Source organism: Epargyreus clarus, unplaced genomic scaffold, assembly GCF_041222505.1.
Source record: "Epargyreus clarus isolate Ecla_fem2 unplaced genomic scaffold, WU_Ecla_fem_2.2 ptg000014l, whole genome shotgun sequence".
Taxonomy (NCBI): Eukaryota; Metazoa; Arthropoda; class Insecta; order Lepidoptera; family Hesperiidae; genus Epargyreus; species Epargyreus clarus.
The window spans coordinates 10246326-10272925 of record NW_027332222.1 but is presented as its reverse complement, the minus strand read 5'-3'; the positions used below and the strand labels follow the sequence as shown (position 1 = coordinate 10272925).

Sequence of the window (26600 nt, the reverse complement as noted above, 5' to 3'; positions counted from 1 at the left end):
TAGCGTACTCTCCTCCGCCTGTCATGCACGCACGCACGCTCACGCATCACTAGTACTCGAGAATATTCATTACCTACCCATCCGCACTACATGCAGATGTCGTTAATCATCGTAAGATAACGCCACTTTTCTCGCACTTAAATTTGAATAAATTAAATGGTTTGAAGGGCAAGGCCGGTGTAAGTACTAATTAAAAAGATTAAAGATCAGATTATCTCACAAGATTGCAATACACCTGGAATTAACACGCTTACGTGACTTGCAATGGTAGTTGATTAAACATGTTTTTAATGCTTATTACTAATCCACAATACGTAACTTCATAATAATGGTGGGACAATAAGTAGTGACAATGGATGATTTAAAGGACAGTTTATTATATCTGAATTAAACTGGAATTAACAATTTTTAATAGTCAGATAACTAGCCAGTTTTGGAATTCAAATAGTATTTGCAATATTCAAACTAGAGATAAAGTTGGAGAGATGTTCATAATGGTCCAAATTGTAACATATATCTAGATCACTATGTGAGTGAGTCATCACGTAAGATTAATCTTATTACAGGATTATGATGACAAATTAACATGTAATGGTCTGCAATAACATTTGTTAATATTTTTCGATGTTGGATAAATGGAAAAGGATCTATGACTAACCTAGCTTTTCTTTGTAACACGTTATCGGTTATACCATAGGTAGTAGACACTACCGATGTTGATGGGACATTTTCAGGAATTTCAGGAGACCTTAATAACACACAAGATTTGTATTAGTTTAATTTGCGTATATTTAGACTTATCAAAAATATTCAAGACACACCAATCTCCCTATTCTTATCTTTTCCAAATTGTTTACATTGCGCTGAAATGTACAAGTTATAATACTCCTTATCTAAATTGATAAATATTGTTGTTCATACTCAGGCCTGCTATCTTGCTGTCAGAACAAGAAAGTGACGCTCATTTTATAACAGTTTTATCTAGGCTTCTAGATTGAGAGCAATGGTTTTGTGTTTTGATCGTTATGTAATAAAAAGCCGGGGTTAATATCGCGGTAATCTTTGTACCGAATTGTACGAGGACCGGACGGCGGTGTGTTATGTTAATGCAGACATGCATTAAATGTTGCGGTGATTATGACTCACAAGCACGAACTACGATTGTCGCTGCGAGCCATTAATGATATTGTCCGCTGAAATCTCATTAGCTTAGTGCGTGCAATGTTAAGTGATTACATTTTAATGTCCACGACCGGGCCGTCAGCGTGACTGAATCGCTTTTTTATTTATTGGGCGTCGCAAGTTTTTCTCATAGTTGAGGTTATTTGAAAGTAGTTCACTGTGTGAAACACTCCGAAAGTTGTGCGCCGGTGTGATCAAGTGTTTCTTCGCGTCTCAGTGGTTCACGTGTTTCTAAATGTCGAACACTGTGCGATCGCCGGTTGGCGATTGGTTTAATAAGCGTAGGAACAGACTTCATCGGCGGCTCGTTAACAATGGAAAACGGTATGATTTTTTGCACATTCTTACGAGATTGCCAAATACGTACGTATCACACTTTAGATAGAGCGAAGACGTGACACGCATACTTTATTGAATACGTTTATTCCTATTGACATAGATAAATCGTCGCAAAGAATGTCATTGTCATTGTGTATCATATACATGATAAACTATGCCATTTAATTTTACCAGCATTTAAAGTCTACAAAGTTTCTTGCTTTGTTTTATTATTCATTTATGAATAAACTGGGGGTCTTTTTATCACTGGTGACTAGTTTGTGTAACATGACTAACATATATTTTACGTCGATTAATGTTTACGTGCATGAGTTTATATATAGATAGATTCTTAGTAGCGTATGATATAGGTATGTCCAATGTAAATAAGTTAAATGGTTCATCGTTTGAGTGCTATGTGCGAGCATGCGCAAAGTAAGGTGAACCGGGACCTCGTAGTTGAATATCAAATATAGCTTAGCTTTGTTATTCGTTCGCCGTATGGACTCGCATACAGAGTGGCTTCTTTCGCAATACTCCGCAGTAAACATTCCAATCGGCGGCACATTTATGTGATATTTGTATGTAATTGTGGTACTTAATTTATTTTTATTGGATTGCCCAATCGATCACGTATAAGTTATTGTGAAAGTTTATACCGACAATTAGCCGTGGAAGTGTATTGTCAGTGGTGATAAATACTCGGATTTGTTGACAATACAATTAATTTTATACACAATCATCTAAACGAGACTACTGTTTTTTACATTGTGGAACAATTGCTGGAATAATATGCCTCGCAGAATAAAGAAAAATAAGATATGTCATTGTTTCAGATCACATTCCCCGCTTAGTCCGAAACTTCGGAACATGGGGTCAAAACCGGCCAACGCTGACGAGGGTGAAGTTACGCCCGCCAAAGAATTGGAACGGCTAGTCAAAGAGGTATGTTTTATGATTTTAAATTGACGTTAAATATGATTATCTCGTATCAGATGTTTTCACGATACCCATATCACTGGTGCATTGAAACAACCTTGTCTCATATTTGCATTAATTTACGTTGCATACGTATTTAAGATAGATAGAAAAGAAAATAATGGTATATTTATTGTTTCAGGTCACATTCGGGTTAAAACATTTTTCCGATGTCATCACAAAAAGAAAATTGGAAATGTTGCCCGACAACGGCACTATTGTTTTTGAATCTATCGCGAACATACATAAAGGTATTTTTTCATTGTGTGTAATTCTATACAACGTTATTTACGCAATGTAAATGTTTATGCTTTGCAAGCGATAGGACATGTAAAATCGGGGACTCGTACGAATTTTTAAGTAAACATGAGGCAGCTGAAATAATCAATGTAAATGTTTAGTTGGGAGTGTTCATAACGATTCCGATCAAAGTTTGTTGCATGCGTGTTATTTATCGGCTTGTACCGTTAACGACCGGCCTCAACCTCTTATTAAAATTTTGCAAGTTGTCTCAATTGAAGGTTAGCGTAAATATCGCAATAAGTCAAGATTTTTTTTATTTGCAGCAATAAAACCTTACTGCGGCCGGTCTCCATCGCTGGTGAGCGCAGTGAAGCGGCTATGCAAAGCCTTGGCGATGCTGATACAGCTGTGCGACGAAGTGACGGTGGTGAACTTGCGCGCGGAGGCCGACGTCGAGGAGTTGGAGGTGTCCGCGGCGGCGCTGTCGCCGGAACACGTGAGCTCGGTGGTGAAGGGCGTCACGGCGGCCGTGGAGGAGGTGGCCAGCATCGCGCAGCAACACATGACGCGGCCGGCGCTGTCGCCGCGCCCGGCTCTCGTCTCCCCGCGGGCGTCCACACAGAGAAATTCCTTACCCGGTAATTATGAAAAACATAAAAACGTACCTATAAATACTGAAAGCTTAAATATAATATTTGATCTAATAAAGAAGCTGTATTTCACGTATTTTGTGTAAGATAAAACTGCAGGACATTGAGTCTGCATTCATACTAACTTACAAATTTTAAATGTGCTACACCTGCATTAAATATACGCTATTACACATTTGCATAAATTATATGTTATTACGATTGTGTTTTTGAGATGTTATCGTATATTGCTGACCTTCAAGCTTAATTACAGTCAAACGTTCGCCGCTAGTTTTTTGCAAAAAGTATGATAACTAGTTTTATACAGGGTGAATTTTTAAAACGGGCCTTCAGGGCCAAATCCGAAACTATAAGGATTAACGAAAAATGCTGAAAGGAGTTACGAGGCCGATTTTGATAAAAACTAAAACTGCATCATTACTTTTTTTAAATAACTTTTTACCTAGCCGGGAATCGAACGAGTTCATTTTGAAAAAAATGCACCCTCTATATTATTCCACTATCTGATAGTGTTGCTTTTAAGGATCAAAATCTGGAAAGTAATGATAAATGACAAACTAAAGGAAAAGCCTCAATTTTAAGAAAATACATATTTTTCCATATTAATTTGGCAGTTAAGTTCCCGCCATTCATCAATTTAAACATTTCGTGTATTGACATTTCTTTGGCTCAATGTTTCTAATCATTCGAAATGGACGTTTTGTTTCCCAATAATTTATATTTTTATGTCCGACTTAGCTATGGGCGGAGTTTCGTTTAATACAGTTGTAAAGTTGACAATTTGCGAGAATTACTTTTTAGAGTCAAATCCGAGTGATTACTAAAATAAGAAATATAGAAAATCATATTTAACGTTAAAACGAAGTTGTAAACAACAAACAATAAGAATGTACTATTTAAACAGTTATCTATTTTCATTAAAAAATAAATCCTAAAAACGGCGGTAACTTATTTGCCAAACTATTACTTTCTCATATTAAGCCATATGTCATAGTTATAACATCGAATAATTAGTTGTTTAGCCAACAAATTCTGCAATGGTATGACTTATGTATGTTTCTAAAGAATTATACATAAATCATTTGTTATGTATAATCCTTAAGGAATGGTATGCCAATGTATGGAAAAATACGTATTTTCTTCAAAATTTTCCTTTTCCTTTAATTTGTCACATAACATTACTTCCCAGAATTTGATCCGTATAAGCGACACTATCAGATAGTGAAATAATATAGAGTTGTATTTTTTTTCAAAATGAACTCGTTCGACTCCCGGCTAAGGAAAAAAATATTTAAAAAAACTAATGATGCAGTTTTAGTTTTTATCAAAATCGGCCTCGTAACTCCTTTCAGCATTTTTCGATAATCCTTATAGTTTCGGATTTGGCCCTGAAGGCCCGTTTTAAAAATTCACCCTGTATAAAAACATATCCGCGTTAATTTCGGTATCTACTAAAATAATTGTGATGCACTTTATCAGTTCATACATTTTTTCTTATAATCCAGTCCATTTAATGTTAAATGGCTATTCTCGTTTCATGGACATTAACTAATTCTGAGGACTAAGTTTAAATACTTCGTATATGCCTCGTGTACCTTTACTATACATGTATGTCAAAACAAAGCACAGCAGCGTTTAACACTACTGTTACATTTAACACATATTAATGTTGGTGGTGGTGTCTTAATAATCAAACCACGACGAGTTATGCTACCTTTAATAGAATATTTAAAGAATTTGATCCGGTTGCGTTATCAAGTAGTCTGCGCCAAACTTCTAGTCCGTTCTGTGGTTGTTACGCGCAGGTTTAGCCAGAGAGCCAGTCCGCTCGAACACAACTACAAACATATACTCCGTAGCAACAGTAAGGGCACGCTAACGCAACTATGTACTCGTGGGTGTGAGCGGATAGCGAACGGGAGTCGCGGGGTTCCGCGCTGTCTTCGTCCCGCTAATATCTAAAATTTGCTGTTGCAACGCGACTCACTTCTATATTCAGAGCGGACTAGAAGTTTGGCGTGGACTCTAGCATCTATATTTTAACATGTAACATTAACTTAAATGATTACAAATTCGTCCCGCAGATATCCCGTTGACGCCGAAGGAGCGTTCGCTGCTGACGGGCGAGCCGAGCGCGGACGCGGGCGGCGTGCGCGCCTCGCACTCCTCCGAGAGCGTGCTCGACGCGCCCGACTCGCCGCCGCCCAAGCCCGCCAGGCCTAACCGGTCAGTCGCCAACTTGTAATTAACGAATTGACGCAGTAGAGGAATCCATAACCGGGCAGTTGGCACACTAACTAACGGACTGATGCTCGGAGGGTTCCGGGTTCGAGCCCCGGTTTGACAGAGATCTAAATGGTGTGCTTAGATATCTGTTCTGGATTTGGGTGTTTGTGCATTCGTCCTTGTGAGTGTACATAGCAACCTATGACATAGTAAGACCTAGTGTGGAGTTGTCATAAAAAGAGTCGTTTATAACTACTTTATGCTTTAACTATCTAGTCGTTAAATATTTTTCGTAATTGAAAATACTAATAACGTAACTATGTAGTTTTTACAATACTGTTGCCTATTATCAAATATGTTATACCGCTATAAGTATGTATTACATTAGTAGTATGTATATCCTTCCTAAATATACAGTGGTCATCCACTGTATATGTAGAAAGTCTACTATTTTCATTTCATTACTAAATATGATTTAGCTTTTATGTGATGAAGGTATAACAGAAATTTCAGGCCGTCTAATCTCATACAGTAGCCCACAGACATGTCCCCAAACCCCAGATGTCACTAACCTTTCAAACCGTCGGAACACCTGTTACTATATTTTTAATCTCAATAATTATATAAACATAGAAAATATTTCAAGCAATACATATTTGCAAAGTGTAAAGTCTCGCGTATGTATTATCTCGCTTGTGTTGATTCTACAAACCTATAATGATATTGTTATAAGAAAATATTTATAACAGGTTTGAAAAAAACTATAAATATAAGCTATAACAATAAATTATAACGTAACCACGATATAATCCGTGACTTGAAGCCGAATTATTTAACTAATCACGTTTTATAACGGTCCAAAATATCCGGTTCGTCGCACATTTAATTCGCAACTTTCATTTTCAATAGCAGTTTCGATTTAATATAATTAAATTTGCCAAATATATTCAAATAAGAAAATATTCAAATAATACTTATTTCTAATTTATTTATATTAGTTTTGTTAATCGAAATTGGCAGCGGAAATAGACAATAATGGGGTTAAAAGTATGCATAGACAATCAAATATTTAATTTTAACCTTGGCAATGGCTGCGCTGTATAGTTTTCTCTTAATATCTTAAATACGTAAGTAACCGTTTATATTAATGAGCGAAAGTTTCCGGCGTTGCAGGAAAATCGAGTTGGCCCCGCCGCTGCCGCCCAAGCGCAAGACGGCCAACGACAACTCCCTCCTAGCTCTGTCTATCGATAGGTGAGTTCATTATGATCTGACCTTTAGCGTGTGTCGAATGAACCGTAAATGTTTACTTTCACTCACATTTCACTTTCAGTTGAGTTATTTTATTATATAAATAAAATTAACTAATTAGGTATAGATTCTTTTGCCCGTTCTTGGGCATTATTTATATATGTTCGTTAGGAATTTCTTACGTACACGTAATAGCTTATTATAAAATGAATTTCGCTTTCGCTTTTATTCTATTTGTATGCCGAGTTTATAAATAGAATGAAGGTAAAAAAGACGATATAATAATAATAAAAAATACATTTCTTGTTCAGTCTAGCTTGCTATTATCATTACAAATTAAAGTAAAAAACATGTTTTCTTGTGCAGTTTCACTCAGTATCGTTTGTACGTTTCGCTATTATTTTAATTTGACTTGGTTTTTCTTTCATTTTTGGTAACAAATAGATGTTACGCTTCTGAACATAATATTATTATGTTTTCTACGCCACGTTATAGAAGTATAAACATTGCTAAGTTTTCGGTCAATTAATAAGTTTTGAGTTTAAACCAAATGTGTATTCAAATAGCACACAACCATGAAAATAAGTATCGCCTGTTATTCCGGATCCCTGTATGAATATTCACCTATAGCCAAAAGGCTCGGGCGGAATATTGGCATACAAAATAATTGTCGTTCATTTTCATATAAATATAAATGATATCATTTATATATGAATTGATTTTATTCACTACTAGAGCACGTGTCTCAGACGCACTATACACGAGTCCAGCAATATATTGATTACGCGTACGATTGATTTCAGACTATCCTTGCAATCGCACAGCAGCGGCTCGCTGGACTCCATGCTGAACGTGTCCAACGATGAAGAGCGGCACGCGCATGACTCCATCAACCACGACCAAGTGTTCACCACGCCGCCTAACTCGGATCTAGTCGGTGAGTATTATGGTAGTAGTAGAACTCTTGTTAAAATGTGAAGGAGTCTCTGTTCATACAATGTTATAAACTGACAGTGGTGTTATGCACGGCTGAGTTAGTTTGAAGAGTATGTTGCATACATTCAAACTTAATTTAGAAACTTAGTTAGAAACCTATCGCAGATAGATCGCCAATATTATTTAGATTGATTACAGAGTTTCCTGGGGAGCGGTGATTGACGGAAATTTTACAATGATCAGTTTTATTGAAAACGAATAATAACTGCTAGTTTCTTGGGCACACTTTAGCATCTAATTCATATTAATTTGTCATTGTCGTTATTATATTCCAGACTATGTAAATAAAATTAATATACCACTGCATATTATTGTATATTGTAATAATCGTGAAGCAGGAAAACTATGTTTTACTAACACAGCAATAGTAAATATAGAAATAGATGTGTTATCAAATTCTTACAATAAAATCTGAGTAGCCAAGCGTTTTAACTTTACTTTCTTTATCATGGATTGGATTAACTTTCTACTTACATTTTACTGGTTGTATCCACTCACATGTTACAATAAACCTTTCTATGAAAAAAATCACATTTTACATGTGTCATTAACCTATATAATATGTAAACTAGTATGTAGATATAGACCCACTATCTAAATATTGTAGGTATTGGCATAATCGGATCAGAATTTAGAATCGTGTACACAGTAGTAAACATACATGCGAAAAAACATATATATAAAACTTTGGTTTGTCGTGATATCACTTTACAATCGGGTAGCCTGATGCCCTATACACCTTTCCTATAAGTATCCTTTAAGGTTGTGTGGCAACTAAATAATAATATGAAAGAAATAGCTTCTGCATTAATATCAGAATGGTTTGACTGGTTGTATCATTTCCGAGAGTACTACTGAAACGTCAAATATTTTAAATTTGGAATTTATTTTGATTTCTTTTGTATGTCGGCCAGTCGCGAAATATTAAATATAGCTTTAATAATGAAGTATTTATCGTTGATTCTAGGTGTATGCAGCTGCAACAGCGTGAGCGAGCTGCGCACGTCGGTGGAGTCGCACGACTCGCACATGAACAGCCTGCACGTGCACTCCAATCACAATCGGTACGTCAGCCAGTATGTACTCGTGATTTTTTTACGTTGTTTTACTACATATTTATTATTAAAGTCTAAGTTCCGCTGTGTAGAAGTGTTTTATAAGCATTGCGCGCGTTATGGACATAAATGACAAATAAGAAAATGTCTATTAACAAATTGATAGTTAGTATGGGTTAACTTTAAAATGTTAAAATCGTTGAATTTTTATGATGCTTAACTTATATTAAATCGTTTTTTTATGCATATTGAGGCCAATAAATATGAGAGCGTGTACATGAGACACACACTGATATTTTTAATATTTAACTAGATAATTAAAACAAATATTTTAGCATACAGATTTGTTTAAATAAGTGTACTTTATATTATTATGTACTTATATATATTTGTTTTTAAATATAAGCAATACGTAATGTTGGTTTTATAGTTTCTCCAACGAGTCCGGCTTCGTATCGGTGGGCCAATCGGAGATATCCGCCGAACACAGCTTCACCTCCACATTCTCCTCGCATCACTACTCCAGCCATACTGACAGGTAACCCACAATATATTCCACTAACCAAATGTTACATGTTCCTTGTTTGTTTTATGTTCACTGATTGTTTCCAATCTCCTAAACGTTTTTGTTGTCTAATACCTTCACTTTCCATCACGATAATTTGTCTCTAATTGTATTTTTTTGCATAGATTTAAATCATAGATAATGTTAAACGAAATGTATGTAACTGGCCATAAACAAAATAAAGATCGAAGAAGACACTATTGTTATTTCTATAATTGTACCGATTTTGATAATGAATTCGCTATATAGCGATTTCACTGAATGATAAAGCTAAAGTTGCGATGCTATCGCTAAGCCAGTTCGTATCTACGATTTAAATCTATGTTTTATTGTTTCGTTCATGCTTCCCGTTATTGTTTTTGCAGTACTTTTGACAGTACAGACTATGTGAGCGAAATGAAGTGCACCCGACAAAGCTTTGAGAGCCGCATGAATGTAATCAATGTGAACAGTGTAACCACGCACCATTCCACGAAGTGAGTGTCCACAAATGTGCTCATTTGGTACACATGTCTATGAACACATAAATATCTATAAACACACATTTGGTCAACATGACAATGTACACGTTACTAATGTTATAGCATGTTAAGGTGGTTTGTTTTTCATGATTTTTATGTTTCTATTTGTTGTAACTTTGTTTTTCTATTTTCCTTGTGTAATATATAAAACGTGTTTGATAATGAAAATTTCAAGTTACATGTAATCTGATTCTGTAAAATATATCTGTAATTTGTCACTGATGTAAATGTGATTTATTACATTTACAGAATGTTCAGCTGTTACTGAAGAGTTGAACGATACATGTGTAATTTTTGGATTAATGTTTGGAGTAATGTTAATTCGTCATGAACTCATAGCTAAAGACATCTTATCTTTTTTAATTATGTAGTAATGTGAACCATTACTTACAATTTACCAATTGAACCCCAATCATTTAACTACGGCGTAGAAGTCGATATTATTAGTAAAACGTTTTGAATCCAATCAAATACACATCGCACGATACTTTATGCAATGTATATGTATAATATGCACATATTATATGTATATTTATGTTTATATGTGTATATAAGTTAAAGTTGTCCGTTTATCCGTCGCGCCGCTAGACTAGCGAGCATAACGTCGGACGAGAGCGAGACGCCGCCCGAGCTGCCCGCCAAGACGCGCCGCGCGCTCCGCGCAGACGTACAGCATCACTTCCCCAACGTCGAGATCAGGTACAACGCACGTAGACCTATGATTAAATAGACTCCAAGTTAATGCTTTTTCTTTAATGATACATTATTAAAATTACCTTAATTAACTTGATTCATAGTCTGATTACGAATATTCTTCTTTCTTTAATAGAAATTTTTGTGTGTGAAAATTTTAAACTAGGAATCTATTTAGGTGTTACGTTTATAATACAGATAGAGGGTATTACAATCTGGTATGTCGTTCAGGTGTTTAAAATTTTTTTTAGTTGTATTTAATAATGTACTGATAATAAATACTAATACTAATACGAAATCATATAACAAAACTGCTACCGCGCATAATCCTCTCCGGCTAAAGCTTTGCTTTGTGAAAACGAAGTATAAGTAATTAATTCGATGTTCCACTCATGCCATACGAAATATGGTAGTCGATAAGTAACTACCGTAGTGAGTCCTTAATGCTTTTTTCCTAAACATTTCATTTTCATTACTCACTTATATTATTTATTTCTAAAATTAACAAATTTCAATTATCAACTATAATTTCGTTTAACAATTTTTTATAATATGACGACCCTATTGATACTGAACATGTTTATTTCGTCTTAGTAAAATTCCATATTTTTACCACTTAACCAATTTTTTTATCACTATAGTGTTTTTAAACTCACATTTATGTTAATATAGTTATTTGGCGTAACCGATTAATGTCGATTACAACATAAACTATCCACCTTTTGACGTCGAAAAGTGAATAATAGTTTATTCCCCCCGCAGACAGAGCCCGGCGCTGTGCTCGCTGCACGGCGACGCGCGGCCGCACACGCTGGCCGACCACCACCCGCCGCGCCCGCCGCCGCTGCCGCTCAAGAAGAAACACAGTCAGTATTGCTGTTTTGTAGCGGGGGCACTTGTCTACACTCAGTCTGCAACTATGAATAAGCATGACTCTTGCGCCTGGATACCGTAAATCGCGGTTCCAGACGCAATAGCCTACCCATAGTTAAAGCAAAACTCTTAAAGTGTATTAAATATACAGACTAGGAGAGGCCTATGTCCAGCAGTGGACTTTAAAGGTTGATAGATAAAAATATACTATAACTAAAGTGAAAGATTGTTCGAAGTGACTCAAGTCAATTTAATAAAAAAAATAAAAAAGACATTATAAATAACCTGTTCTTTCATACCTATATAACAATATCTGAATTCTACACCAATATATAAAGTTATTGTTTATATATTCTTGGTTATATACAGTCTGTATAAAGCTATAAATAAGTGGCTTTCACACGTAACAATAAGGTTTTCAGTGTTGCAGACGGTGCACTTATGGATTTCGTTTTATAAAAAATAATACATTTTTATATGTTACGTTGATTTACAATAAGCGAGGTGCCGTTACAAAATACAAGCGGAAAACTTCAGATCAAATACATTTTTGACCGAATGTTTTAAGCTATTAACAATCATTTAGCAAGTAGACAATCAGGTGTTTGTTCTTATTTGCTAAAATTGTGTTTTCACAATATAATAAGGCATGATTCTCTAGGCTCCTGGGTTGTCAGCTATTTTCATTATATTAATGTTGTCTTAAGTTCAGTAAGGTTAATCAAAACTACAATTTCATCATAATATTTATTACCCCTTGAACCCCTTCCACATCAAATTGAATAAATCACGTATCCCTTTCGACGATTGCACAATCTCTATGTTATCATAATTCATCATCATGATCACAACACAATTGTATGTATATTGTTGTCTGGCTGATGGAGTACTTAATGCATCCATACATGGATTGTGTATTTATTTCATTTATGTGGGGGCTTATACCATGGTGTATTATTGTGTGACATGGGCGTAGTTTTCTGTATAAAATATGCAGTAAAAGGATTTATTTCCCAGTTTACGAAGTTTCTGAATTCAGATATTACTTAAATTGTAAATATTACGTAAAAAAATATGGACCTTACAAGAATTTTTCACTAACGTCAATTTTGTTTATAATTATAGAAATAGGTTAACAGTTATTAAATATTTAATTATATTTGTAAGCCTAAAACTATATAAAGTTGATTTGTTTTATATATTATGCGACAGCAATACAATTTTAAGATATTACATAGTTATTTTGATACATCGAAATTTTTAACAGATGCAAGTAAAGGCTTAATCGAAGTTCATTCAGTCTTACTAGTAATGGGTCTATTGAGTAATTGTATAATAAAATTGAGTCGATAATAGATTAATCTTGGTAATCAGCTACGCCCATGGTGTTATGGTATTAATATAATAATGGGGGTTATAACGGCATGTTTGTCTGTTGTGCCGGTGCGGCGCGGCAGTGTTCCAAAGCGTCGCGTACAGCGGTGAGTGGATCTATGCATGCAAAGCGTTAGCTAGCTCCCGATTCACCGGCCTTAAACATCCGAGCTCTTTGTAGACTACGTTTTTTACTATTAGTATACATTTAATAGCACTTTTTTCTTCGCAAAATGCTTCGTCTTTGCCTTTTTAGAAATTGTTTTAATCTACTTTTTTTTACATTTCTGCGCCTTTTTTATACAACATTGTTTATTAATAAGATTTTTTTTATAAACTTATGTTTTTGGTATGCAATACAATCCAAATCGCGGCAATATATCAATTAACAAAACATTAAACTAATTATAGAATGACAAAATAGAATTTGGCAATCATTGTTGCACTATTGTTGCAGAAAGAATCTTGCTCCACTGTATATTCACGTTTCACAACCATGATTATCGCTTCCCTATCTTAAATAATATCACGCGATGGTTAGCTAATCTCGTCATGTTTTGCAAATGTTATCGCTTAAATTGTTAATTTCTCATTTGTCCGTGTTAGTGTATGTATCTACAGAGAGCTCTGGCATCGCACCACCGTTCGGGTTTAGACACCGCAGGTCCACTCCACAGGGCAGACGTGCTGGAGAGTCATCCGACATGCTTGTAGCGATCAGCTTACATCACGTCTCATTCCGCGGGCGCCACGAACTATGTTCAGCTTGCTTATCAGTTCACGCTCAGAAACATCGTTAATTGGCTTACGCCGCTTAATTTTGTGTCGATAACAGGAACGGAATTTCGTTCGCTCTAGTTAATTATCACCTGAGATGATGAATGTACTTAGCGCTTCATTACAGAACACGTAGCGCCCAGTTCTGTTTCGTGTTAATTTGGCGGCCATAGTTTTACTAGAAGTACAAGTTGCGCCTTTGTTCTTAGTGTACGCCATTTTGACTAATATTTTTAATAAAATATTTACTCCCCGTTGTGTGAGTAATACAATATTTTTGTATATTTGTGCAGTAATGGCTTACATGGAGATGTTTGGGAACTGCAGCCACCCACCGAACAGCGCGGCCGCTCCACCAGACATGTTCAGGCACTCCATACACACTTATAATCTAGCAAGGTAAATTATATTTAATATTATTGCAATTAAACCAATTTGAAAACTATTTCTTCGTATGCTTAACCTTACGACATCACGTTATAATGTTATGCGCACTTGAACGAAAAACAAGTTTTAAGTGTTGATTTAAATCATTATGTAAACTGCATACTTGAAGTGGATTAACTCCAGTTGTTTTTTTGCAAAAGCAACCAGAGCGTGTGTTCTAACACTTTTAACATGCGCTCATAGTGAACCACTTGTTAAGACTAAATAGATACTCATAGATATGTACCGATAATTATATTATAGTGTCAATACACTTGATTTATATTCTGTATCTGTTGTAGCGCGCAGCACTCGAGTACCGGCGCTATAAGTGTACAACGACATCAACAAGTACAGCGATCTATTGCTCAATCGTTTACACTTCAACATTTCGGTACCCCACCTCTCAGGTACGATACTATCCATTTGACGTATATAACGATAAAATAATCAGTTTATTATCGACCTCAGTGAAAATAAGAGTTTTGATGTGTTTTATCGCTTGCAGTGGTTCCGAAGACAGTGTTAGTATGCAAACGTCCAGTAGATCGAGCCCAGTGCCCCCGGAACCGCCAGCCCTACCACCAAAGATGAACAAAAACAAACAGGTTAGAAAGCAACATATGTGTTCAAAACTTTAAAACTGCATTGAAATGAAAAGATAAGTTTTATCTGATATGTTATTCGCACGTAGTTAAAACTGGACGATTTCGGCTTACATGATAATGGAATGTTATTAACCCATCCATCTAGTGGATGTGTTAATAACATTCCATTATCGGTATTCTACTATTAGATTACTAACAATACCACTACTACCTTACAATTACTTCTATATTTATTGTGACTACATTGACATTTACTGTATAAATTTTCAAAAAGTTTATATTTTTCATAATATAATAAAGTTTATACGTTAAATTGATTGTGTCAAATTGCCTAATTTATTTTCAGGTTTCGATTAACTCTAGCAACGAATTATTGCCCCCGCCATCGCCGCGGCCGTCTTCGCACAACAGCTCAGCTGATGAATCTATTATGAATAATGTGGTTAGTTAAAAACAATATACAATATCCAAACTATGTTTCGAGGTCAAACAGACAAAAGATTGCACGATTGAACATACATAGTAATCATTCGTTTGTTCGCGTGATAATCTGCGATACGTTTACTATTTGTTGCAAGTTTTAAATAGTTTAAAATTTTAATCGCAACTAATGAGTTTAGAGTAAAATGATGTGACATTATTTGGTTCATTATATTAGTGAGATTTATAAATGAGTATGCGAAAATAGAGAGTTTCGAAATTAATACGTAATTTATGTAAACTCCAATTTCCATATGACTTTGTCTCATGCAAATGTCATAAACGTACGAGAATCTTTATTTATAAAATTATAAGTAAAGTGCTTTATGGTTTTTTAGACTCTTTTTTGTTATAACTAATTTGATGGTGTTCGTTTTTAGAGTTCGGACGACATGTACGTGACCGTCTCGTCGCCGGGCAAGTTCCCTCTCGACGACGACGACTTGGAAATGATGGTGCAGCAGCCAGCTCCGTCCCCGGTGCCGTCGCAGGTGACCTTTTGTTTTTCATTAATTTACGAAATTATTAAAAGCAAAATTTTACTAGCAATACTAGGAGATAAGACTCCGTAACTTTATGGTAGTTACGTAATAGGAAGGGACAGTTACGTTTTCATTATGACTATTGCCATATTAAATGCAATTATAAAAGTATCAATTTTGTTTCTGTATACATAAATCCGCATTAATGTTATACTTTAAGTCTACATTAGCGAGAACTACCTAAGAGGTATAATATAAAATAGTGCCCTACTATTTTTACAAGCATTATGTGAGCCTAAAACGTTACAAGTAATTATAAAAAAAATACATAATAATACTTTACATACTTTTATTTTATACATCAGAGAAGCGAAGGCAACCCCGAGCCGCCGGTGTCGATAACGGTGGAGAGCAACAGCGCGGCGGACGAGGACGACATCATCCTGCAGACGGACATCAGCGGCTGGCTGCAGCTGAAGGGCGCCAACAAGGACGGGCCCGAGGTGCGCGGCGGACACCCGGACGCGCTCATAGTCCTCGCCACTAAAGCTACCAAAGGTATGATCAGTTTCTCTTTATTTGTGTGTCTATGTGGAGTGGGTCGAATGTAATATGTATTAAAATAACAATGAAAATGGTTGAAAAAGGAGACTCAAAAGTCATTGGGATAATCTTAAGAATATGTATGTCAGAAATACTAAGGTGGCTGAGGAACTCACGAAACGTTTTTCTTCCCCTTCCACGCGGAACAGGATAGCTGTTTTGATGAATAAAACTCGCATGCCCAAAATGTCGTCATGTAGTAAAAAAGTAGATAAAAGATAGTTTTTATCTTCACAACAAAAGGCAAATATTCGGCATCCGCGTGCGAAGGCGGAAGAAAAACGCACCGTGATTTCCCAATATAAAGATATAAGAAAGTGGATTAAAAAATATATTCCAAGTAATCGAAAATTGTATAATTATTAACCATGAAGAAAATAAAAATGTAATTATTTGAAGTTTTAATTTATTTTTTGTTAAAATCATCAAATATTTAACATGGAATTAGCATGAAAATGAATTTATTTTATCAAAATCTTTACTGAGCCTACATTAAAGTTAGTTTTTGTTTACGTGTCTCAATAGGTAAGTAGGTATATTGGTCTAATACTAATATCTAATCAGTTTTATTGATTTTCTAATTAATTTTCAAAATTCATAATCTTAAAAATATTGTTAATATCACTTAGACACTTAAAGAAAAAATAACTTTAGCATGTTTATCTTCCCAGATATTACTAAAATTTAGATGGACTTTACATTGTGCTATTAAGGAATGTATGATTTATTTAATACATTCAAGTAAAATATATCAGTTATATTTTATTGTAGTGAATCTAATTCGAAATGTGGAAATTCCTGTACCTGTACCTTATACTGTTTTACCTCATCCACATAATGTCTACATTTTTGGGAGTAAAAATGTGTCCAAATTCTATCTAATTTTATGTTGTCCAAATGTCCCAAGTTCATTGGATTGGTATATTATAATCAGGGATGTTAAGAAGCTAGATATAAAATAATTTCCCGTTAGCTAGTTATTGATTTGTCGCTTTGTTGTTCTTAAATTGTATTTTAATATATAAAATGCTATTTTAAAGGTATACTCGATTTGTTATTAGCTCCATAAGATCCCTGATCGTTTAATTAACGACTCAAAACATTGGAAGATTTCATGATTCTAAAATACTTTTCTCTTGAATTCTCCATTGCTTCTAACTTCTTAACTTTCATGCTTTCACTTTACAGAAACGGACGAGTGTAAGTGGTTGAATCATTGTATGACTGGGGGCTGACACAAACTGGCTGGTTTTGTACTAATATTATTCACGCTTCGCCAATGTTGCTTGTTTTGTGTTTACGGGCACTTTTGCTAAAGTTTACGTATGAATAATCTTAGTTCAATGTAACTTTACTAATGTCTAAAATCAACTTTGCATATAATGCTACTATTCTTGCCTTCAATTAAACCTTTATTTACTTTCTCTTTGTTAACACACTACTCACCTTTTTAATTTACACAAAAATAAGGCACACTTAATACTTTTTACATATTGAAAATAATAAAAATAGTGTTTTTGCACATATAATAATTTTGAGCTTATTTGGCTTCTCAGTCAAGTAACACATTTTGTTTGTTAATTAGAGACGCAATATAAAAGTGGAACTGCTACAAACAAATAGTGTTGCTAGCTTACTCTTTAGGTGAACGATGTTTTAAGCTATTTTGCAGTGTAAAATAATTCTAAAATCTCTGTTCGTGTCTCGGAATAAAAGTTTATAGAATATTTTATTTTACACTTCAGCAAGCAAGCTTAAGTCTTAAGGTGACCATTTTTTCAATGACATCTTCATTTCAATTCACTTCAATTCAGTTTGATCAATTCATAAAAATAATGTTCACCTTAGGGTCGATTCAAACACATTTCTTGTCTACCAGTCAAAAAATATATTTTCATATAAATCGACGTCGTGATACTACAGTCGATGTAGCCTTATAAATGTAGTTTCAACTATTCATCTGAAAACTAGAAAAAGAGGTTTTGTAGAGGTCAGCTGACGCCGCAATAGATGAATAGCACACACTGTTTTTATTCTAAATTAACTCCTACGACACCAATAAAACAATACACTCATCAGGTCACGGTTAATATCGTGGTCGATTCATTTATATGAATCTATATTTTTTGACTGAATGGCGGGCCGATGACGTGATCGATGTGTACGGATCGGCCTATAATCGTTCACCGGTGTACCCTTTACGGTAGCGTGATCATAGCGTTGTGTGCGCAGATTTCGCGTACCAGGAGGCGTTCCTCGCGACGTACAGGACGTGGGTGGCGCCCAGCGAGCTCGTCAAGCGGCTCGTGCGACGCGCGAACCACTTCCGTCCGCGGCCGCACGAACTGCGCTCCACTCTCAGCTTGCTCACTAGAGTCGTTGCTGATCTTACGTGAGTGATTCATATGCCACCTAATATGAAATGTAAATAATATGAAGTTAGTTTAAGTAGAATTGTGTATTTAGAATTTATGTGTCAATGAAATTGATGGAATATTTGTGGTAATCATTTATTTTTAATCATTGCAAATTTACTCATTCTGTGTGTATCATATACAATAAATTTTGAATATAACTGCAACCTATTATCAATAATTACAACTTTGAAGGCGAAAACAAAATAGTAATTTTTTAACGAAATTGTAATGAAACACAAAAATAAAAAAAATATTTTTTTCAGGATGGCTGACTTAGATCGCTCCCTTATGCAAGACATTATGAAATTTATTTATTGGTTAGTTGAAGCCGAGGAACTGCCAATAGCAAAAGCTTTAAGACAAATCCTAGTCGAAAAACAGAAACAATTGCATTTCCAACAAGTAAGTTCATTGAATTTAATTTTTAGTATTGTGATTTAGAGTATTATCTTGTTAAATTAAATATTGTAATAATGTAATCTTGTAATAAGTATAATTTTCTGAGGCGTCTTCATAAACAATAACGACTTAAGAGAATTGTATGTTAATGAGAAAAAATTGCTTTCAGACAAATAGATCCGAACATGATCTTTCGTGTTATCCCGTATCGTTGCGACGTGATACGCTCCTAGACTTCAAGGCGACCGAGCTGGCGGAACAGATGACGTTGTTAGACGCTGCACTCTTCATTCGTATCACCACAGCTGAAGTACTGTCTTGGCCACGAGATCAATCAGAAGAGAGCTCCCCCAATTTAACTAGATTCACTGAACACTTCAATAAGATGAGCTATTGGGCACGATCTAGGATATTAGAACAGGTAAGCAATCATTTCAATATCTCAATCTGAATATCTGTAATATACCTTTGCTGAACTACACTATTACATGTATAGATGGGATATACAGGACTGCATATTATGACTGTGTGATGCAGCATCTATATATTTATGTTGTAAAAAGTTATAGCTAACAGTAAAAGTTAGATGTTTTACTATATTTCTATGAGTTATTTATAAGAACATAAAATAAAATTTGTGTCCAATTCTTGCCTTTTTTCCGAGCTTGACTGTCAAATTATAGTTGATGTTATGTCCCTAGTTCCTTACAAAAGATTATTTATAACGAAGTTGTTGTTGAATTGAACATTTGCGGTGTGTGATCAGGAGGAGGCGCGCGAGCGGGAGAAGTACGCGACGAAGCTCCTGAAGGTGATGAAGGCGCTGCGCAAGATGAACAACTTCAACTCGTACCTCGCGCTGGTGTCGGCGCTGGACTGCCCGCCGGTGCAGCGGCTGGGCTGGCCGCGCGCCACGCTCGACGCGCTGCACGACCACACCGCGCTCATCGACTCGTCGATGTCGTTCCGAGCGTACCGGCAGGCGCTCGCGGACACGCAGCCGCCCTGCATCCCCTACATGTACGTGTAACTTTTTTACAAACCCAATAAAATCATAGACATTTCGACCCCTCCTACGTATAATATCGTAACCCACAAAAGTACCATTTCGTTTTCGTTGCATAAATTGCCTTATATTAATGTGTTTTATCGACATAAGTAACGTTATAAAGCGTATAAAATAAAATATATATACCAAATTTCATAGAGGTATCTGAAGAAATGCTGATTTTATTCGCATTTTAGCATATTCGAAACTTTGAAACGATCTCCTGTAAAGTTGTCATTTTGCAGTTACAATATTATACGTAGGAGGGGTCGATTTGTCATCCTTCGTAGAAGAAATTGCCTGTCTGTTACTCGCTTTATACTCATTTATAGCATATTTTATGGCAATGAAAGAAGTTGTCCAAAGCAACTTTTGTAGCGATTCAATTGCAAAAATATCGTCTGTTTGTTGCGTCACCACAGTGTTACCCGATCATGCTCAAAACATTCGTTTTTGAATATCGATGCAGATGTCCGCTACTGAAACAAGCTCCTGAATCACTACAAAAAGCCGCAATGGACCAGTTACTTACTTATTTTATTTCAAGAAATATAGGATGTTGACGGTTATTTTCTTTTCCAGTGGTTTATTTTTACAAGATCTGACCTTCGTGCACGTGGGTAATCCTGATCACTTACCTGACGGAAGCATTAACTTCACTAAAAGGTGGCAGCAATATCACATCATGGAAAATATGAAAAGATTCCACAAAGAGTGCGTATAATTAATTTATAATGTTATCATAAATTTTTTTAGTGTTTAATTTACATATTTAAGTCAGAAATCAAGTGATGAAACAGTGAAGTTTGCAAATTGTCAATTTAGGCAGGTGATTGCCGTACGTATAACTTTGACAAGATGTTTAACTGAATCGTTGATTAGTTTCTAAAATCACGATACATAATGGAACCACTAATATTTATAGATGTAGTTTTATATATTTTTTATTTGACTAATGCATATCAGAAAGTGTTATTTTTATATTTAGGAATAACGATTTTTGTTTTAAACGTACAAAAATTAATTCGGTACATGTGTCGGCAGCAGACAGTACAAGTTCAAGAAGAACGAGCGCATCCAGGCGATGTTCAACGAGTTCGACGACGTGCTGAGCGAGGAGGCGATGTGGCAGGTGTCGGAGAGCATCAAGCCGCGCGGCGGGCGCTCGCGCAACGCGTCCGCGCCGTCGCCGCCCGCCGCGCCGCCCGCCGCGCAGACCGCCGCGTAGGGACAACACGCAGGTTGCTGCACGTATGTATAATTGTATATATTATATACTAGCTGACCCGGCAAACGTTGTGTTGCCATATAAATAAAAAAAATGTTAAGGGTGAACAACCCTTATCACCTACGGGTTTGAAAAATAGATAGAATATTTGAAACTGCGATGGTAGCGTTGTCTGTCAAATCCAATGTGAAACATTCCAATATCAACAACTACTTACGAATTAAAAATTAATTAAAAATAGCTTTTCCCACGGACTAAATTGTGAATTTAAACCATTCTTAAGTCCTCTTGAACACACACAACAAATTTCATCAAAATCAGTTCAGTCGTTTAGGAGGAGTACAGTGACATACACACGCACATAAGAAATATATATATAAAGATATGTTTTTTTTTATATAATATAGGAGTAGCAGACGAGCATGCAGTCCACCTGATGGTAAGTGGCTACTGCCGCCCATGGACATCTGTATTCAACCCCAGATAGGATTATATATTCCTACCCGAGGTCGGCCACAGATGCGCCGCTACCCCTGAGGACTAAGCTGGAACGCCTCGGAAAAGTACGTCTCCCTTACCACACCCTTCAAAATGGAACACAGCAGCGCCTAACACTGCTGTTATTAGGCACAAATAGGTGTGGAGGTGGTGCCGCCGGAATCGAACCACAAAGGGTTCTACCACCTTTAAATTATTGATGTATCGTTGATACGCTTTACGGCTTGTAAATTATAATTGGTTTAAAACGAAATTTGTGTATATACACCGTTGATACGCTTTAGGGCTTGTGGAGCTTGATAACTGGTTTAAACTAGCTATTATGATGAAAACAAACAACCGACTGATTAAATTTATAGCGTATGGTTGCTCCCGCTATTTAGAAGAATCCAACGACATGTCGTATTTAAAAATCAGTCAGTCGTTTGAGCTGGAGCGCACGCCAAAGAATGAGACATACACACATGTGCTCGAAAGAGTTTACCGCCCCCCCCCCCCCCGCAGTCGAGGTAAAACTGCGGTCGGTTGTGTGTGTGCGCACGTTATACAACAAGTTATTTTTTCGATGTTTATAATAAACACTAAACCCCGCTCCACATTGTGAACACGAAACATAGTGTACTTTAACATATCGTTTCATATACATAAAAACTTACAGTATTTCCTAGCCAAATTCATGATGTATATTTTTGTCGATCTACGATCGGTTTTGTGAGAAAAAAAGATACATGATTTTTTCGAACACCCTAAAAGAATTAACACTTCAAAAAATTTTTTAATATTTTTTTAGTGATAATTTTATAACGGATTTTTTGTTATTTGCAGATGTAACCTGAATCCAAAGAGTTAATGCCGAGGATGACTGCTTCGACGAGTGTATGAGGTTTATCTATTAGGGATTGTGTAACGTAGCTAAAGTATTGTGATTATCTGTCCTAAAAAGGCCTAATTATTTTAGTGTGTTATTGGTAATCTGTGATCGGTGAGAATGCGACGCGTGACAGATCGACGGAGCGACGCATGGTTTATTCGCTTGATTCATAAACTCATAGCTTCTCATATTAAACGAATATATTTTAAAAATTTGAAAGCCAAATATCCTCTATCAGTATTCGAACCGATTTACTGTCGTCTTTACATATCAACATGTGACTTGCATAGTAATACTACAATGAGTGAAAGACGCCTAGATTTATATAAATAGGTTATGTCCATGATCTTCTAGCTGTTGTGATTTGCCATTGGTGTCAGTATGTAGCTTGTAACGTAAGTTCGACGTTAAGAACTTGACAGTACATCGAATTAGGGAAGGTCTTAAACTCGCGCATGGTACGAACGCCATGTCTCGATTTAACTTTGTTGCTACGTGACACATGCGCTCTCTTGGTGATGTGTCATAATAATAGTTAATGTTAAGGCGACATTCTTTACCTTTTAATGATATGAAATGGGACAATTTCTCACTTCGAAACTAGCGAGCACAGGTAGGTCGACTTTCAGATGCCTTATATTTATAATTTTACTAGTCTTTTAGGGCTTCCATAGTCTTTAAAGGGGTGTTAGTACGGAAAAAAGTGACATACACACAAGCAAAGTTTCATCCTACAAAGAATATTGAATAGTTTACACGTTTAGCTACCCACAGAGACATATCAGTGTGTGTGCCAAATGAAGATTATGCGTAAAAGAAATGTCCCATTTCTGTTCCAGTTGATATTTGACCGTCTATCTTGGTAGTAAGTGTTAAAAGCTAGTAGAACTACAATAACAAGAATATGTGATTACTTATACTAATATAACCTTACGCTACGCTTTGGATATGCGAGCGTTTTGCACAAATCGTGTGTTGTTATCTTTAGTCAACTTACTGCTATTTATGAACTAACTGCATTAATGTGTGTATAGTTAGACGAATTTCGCCTGCGTATTTCTTAGGTAGCTTTAATGCCAATTTTAAGGGATAATATTATAATATTAACGCATTATACGAACTAAAACGAATAACGCAGTAGATAGATTTATTGCTGCAATAACTAACTGAAGTTTTTTTTTTATTTATAAAGAATTTATCGAGGAGTGTGTTCTCTTACTATTTACTATGAGCGTTATACATTCATTTTGGAGCAGAATTTCGATTTTAATGTAAATTTATGCGTCAGTATCAACACGGTGTTGGGATATGCTGATTAACGCAATATTTTTATGCATGTCTTAAAGTATTAAAATTTTATGCATTATTATTTTTGATAATCAAAAATTATATTTTTCCTATAAATTGCGGCCTGCAAGGAAGCAACAATGTTTATGATAAACGTACTTTTGAGATCTAAACTTATTTATATAAGCGTCACAGTTTGTGTCATTCTATTCTGTAGTTGATAAGCTTTAGATTCAGTACGGGCTCTGAGGCGTAGATGGTATATGAAACATAATTAAGGTTCACCTTATTTGATAGTATGAAAGTTAACAGTAATGACGTTTTAAAATAATTATAGTGAAAAAAAGCAACATGTGGTATTGAGCATTTGATTCGTTTGCCTTAAGACGATTGACGTCTTGAATGAAATAGCAATAACTTTTTTAATTGTTGGTAGATTTGCTGCACAATTTGTGATACTACTCATTTAGAGTGCCGCTTACTACTCATTTGACGTCCTTTATACGTAGACAATTATATTAGACGAATGTTAGCGGTAAGCATTAATTAACCCCATGGTATCTGCCGCTGCGACAGATTTTATGCGTATTAGTATCGTGTAGTATCGGATAGTTCTGCGTTTTCAGTATCCCTCGGTATGTACAACCTCTGTATGCATCATTGAACTTTAGAATTAGTATCTTGTACATTGGGTACAGATTATCTGTATGATCCTTACGATCATAATATAGATCAAATTATAATAAATGAACTCAACATTTAAATTGACACTTAAACAGAAATCGTCGGAGTTTTTCATATGATGGTTGTATATACCCGAGGCAGTATATTAGTAATGTAATTGCAACGATCTGTTATTGTGTATTCTTGTAACGGAACACTGCGTTCCACGCAATAAATAACTAGACCAATATTTAGAATGTTTACAGTGCTTTACTGAAATTCGTGCTGATATTTGTAATTTGTATGTATAATAATTTTGATCGCTATGTAAGTCGGTAGGTATGTTACCATTTTTGTTGTATGGTATTGATACAATATTTATTTATTTAATGTACTGTGAAATTCTCTTAATGTTTTGGTATTGTTATTAAATGAAATACATCAAAGACTGCCTAAATTAATTAATTACTCAGTATGTAATTATGATTTGTATACTAGTGACAGTATTTATTGGTGTACTCGTTATGAGCCGCATATGAATTGTATACACACAATTTTTTATTAAATATAATATGTATTTGTAATTTGCCTATGAAATTTTATAGAGAAAATATTTAATTTTGCCTATGTTATTATTGTAATGATCGTATTAGCATGGTAATTTTCAGTAGGAACTTTGTTTATTTTGTATTAGCGGTTTCAGTATTATGTTATAATAAATGCCATACTGTAATGAAATGGATTTTATTATTCTTTTTTATTTTGTGAACGTTGTTTTGCGTTTATTAATATAATTATACTAAATCTTACTGGAGTATTTTTATAGATTAAATTTTATTGTATATTACGTTAAATTAGTTTATCATAATTTACACTGTATTTGAAATGCATGCATGTACAGTTTAGTTTTTTGTGTGTCGAAGTTTTTTTTGTAATTATTTTGTAATATAAATATAGCACGTTATTTACAATACTGATATTTTGTTTTATTCAGGAAGAACCCGAATGTCAATGACATTATATCAGAATATTTACTCTCAGTTTATCAGATAAAAATGTAAACATCTTCAAAGAATACATAAATTAAAAATATAAAGAAGATACTGACATATAATCTGAAACTGGCAGTTTGGTGAGTCATGTCGATATGCGGTAAAAACAAAGAATATCAAAGCAAACACGCTTCGGCTTATTTGCCATAAAGGAGCAGTAACGTACTTATCTACTGAATAAACACGGCTTATCATTATTAATACTCCTAGTTAAATAGAAATAATATAATCATCGAAGTTGACGCATCCTTAATACATACGCAAAATCAAACATTTACATATACTTACATGTTTGATCCTATACGTGGTATTGGCCTTTGTGATTCCACTCAACACTTCAGAGGTACCCACGGTCGCACTGATTTCTGTTCAATATCAGAATTTTAGTACTGGGTTGGGTTTTTGGTTTGAAGAGTAAGGGAGACATACTTTTGCGAGACTTTCTAACTTAGTCCTGAAAAGGTAGCCAACGCATCAGTGGCCTACCTCGGGTAGGACTCTAATCTTATCTGGGTCTATTACAGATGCCCATGAACGGTAGTACCCACTTACTCCGTGGACTGCACGCTCGGTTGCTATTTCTATATTTTGAAAAAGATAGACGACTGGAACTGTTTATTGAGTTTATACTATGAACGCTGATTTAAAGTCATAACTCAAGATTAACTCATAGTCACGGGCTTTTTCTAAGGATACAATGTAAAAAAAAACAATATTTTTTTAAAATACACAACAATTTAAAAAAGCCGAAGCCGAGCTGAAGCCTCCACACTAGTCATGTTTTATCACAATATTTTATTAAAATACTTTAATGAACCTAGTGAATATTGATCGTT

General features: G+C 35.2%; 1 protein-coding gene across 24 annotated transcripts in view; it reads left to right on the top strand.

Annotated features, from left to right (window-relative positions):
* The window catches only part of C3G (C3G guanyl-nucleotide exchange factor), a 44005-nt gene extending 18316 nt beyond the window's left edge, over positions 1-25689 (top strand). For 6 of the 24 annotated variants that reach the window (XM_073080085.1, XM_073080065.1, XM_073080063.1 and 3 more), the window contains 26 exons: positions 2337-2445; positions 2621-2729; positions 3045-3359; positions 5456-5597; positions 6771-6851; positions 7652-7785; positions 8812-8920; positions 9330-9437; positions 9830-9940; positions 10574-10684; positions 11441-11544; positions 13009-13032; positions 13996-14101; positions 14431-14538; positions 14637-14736; positions 15083-15178; positions 15597-15707; positions 16064-16256; positions 17490-17501; positions 18534-18693; positions 18982-19120; positions 19287-19538; positions 19884-20137; positions 20748-20879; positions 21210-21416; positions 22717-25689. In XM_073080085.1, the coding sequence (XP_072936186.1) occupies positions 2337-2445; positions 2621-2729; positions 3045-3359; positions 5456-5597; positions 6771-6851; positions 7652-7785; positions 8812-8920; positions 9330-9437; positions 9830-9940; positions 10574-10684; positions 11441-11544; positions 13009-13032; positions 13996-14101; positions 14431-14538; positions 14637-14736; positions 15083-15178; positions 15597-15707; positions 16064-16256; positions 17490-17501; positions 18534-18693; positions 18982-19120; positions 19287-19538; positions 19884-20137; positions 20748-20879; positions 21210-21393 (3304 nt within the window). In that variant the 3' untranslated portion in view covers positions 21394-21416; positions 22717-25689. Of the gene's footprint in view, positions 1-1357; positions 1507-2336; positions 2446-2620; positions 2730-3044; positions 3360-5455; positions 5598-6770; positions 6852-7651; positions 7786-8811; positions 8921-9329; positions 9438-9829; positions 9941-10573; positions 10685-11440; positions 11545-13008; positions 13033-13995; positions 14102-14430; positions 14539-14636; positions 14737-15082; positions 15179-15596; positions 15708-16063; positions 16257-17489; positions 17502-18533; positions 18694-18981; positions 19121-19286; positions 19539-19883; positions 20138-20747; positions 20880-21209; positions 21417-22716 lie in introns of those variants that run through there. The other 18 variants (XM_073080076.1, XM_073080078.1, XM_073080074.1 and 15 more) reach the window with 18 other exon arrangements.
* The last annotated feature ends 911 nt before the right edge of the window (positions 25690-26600 follow it).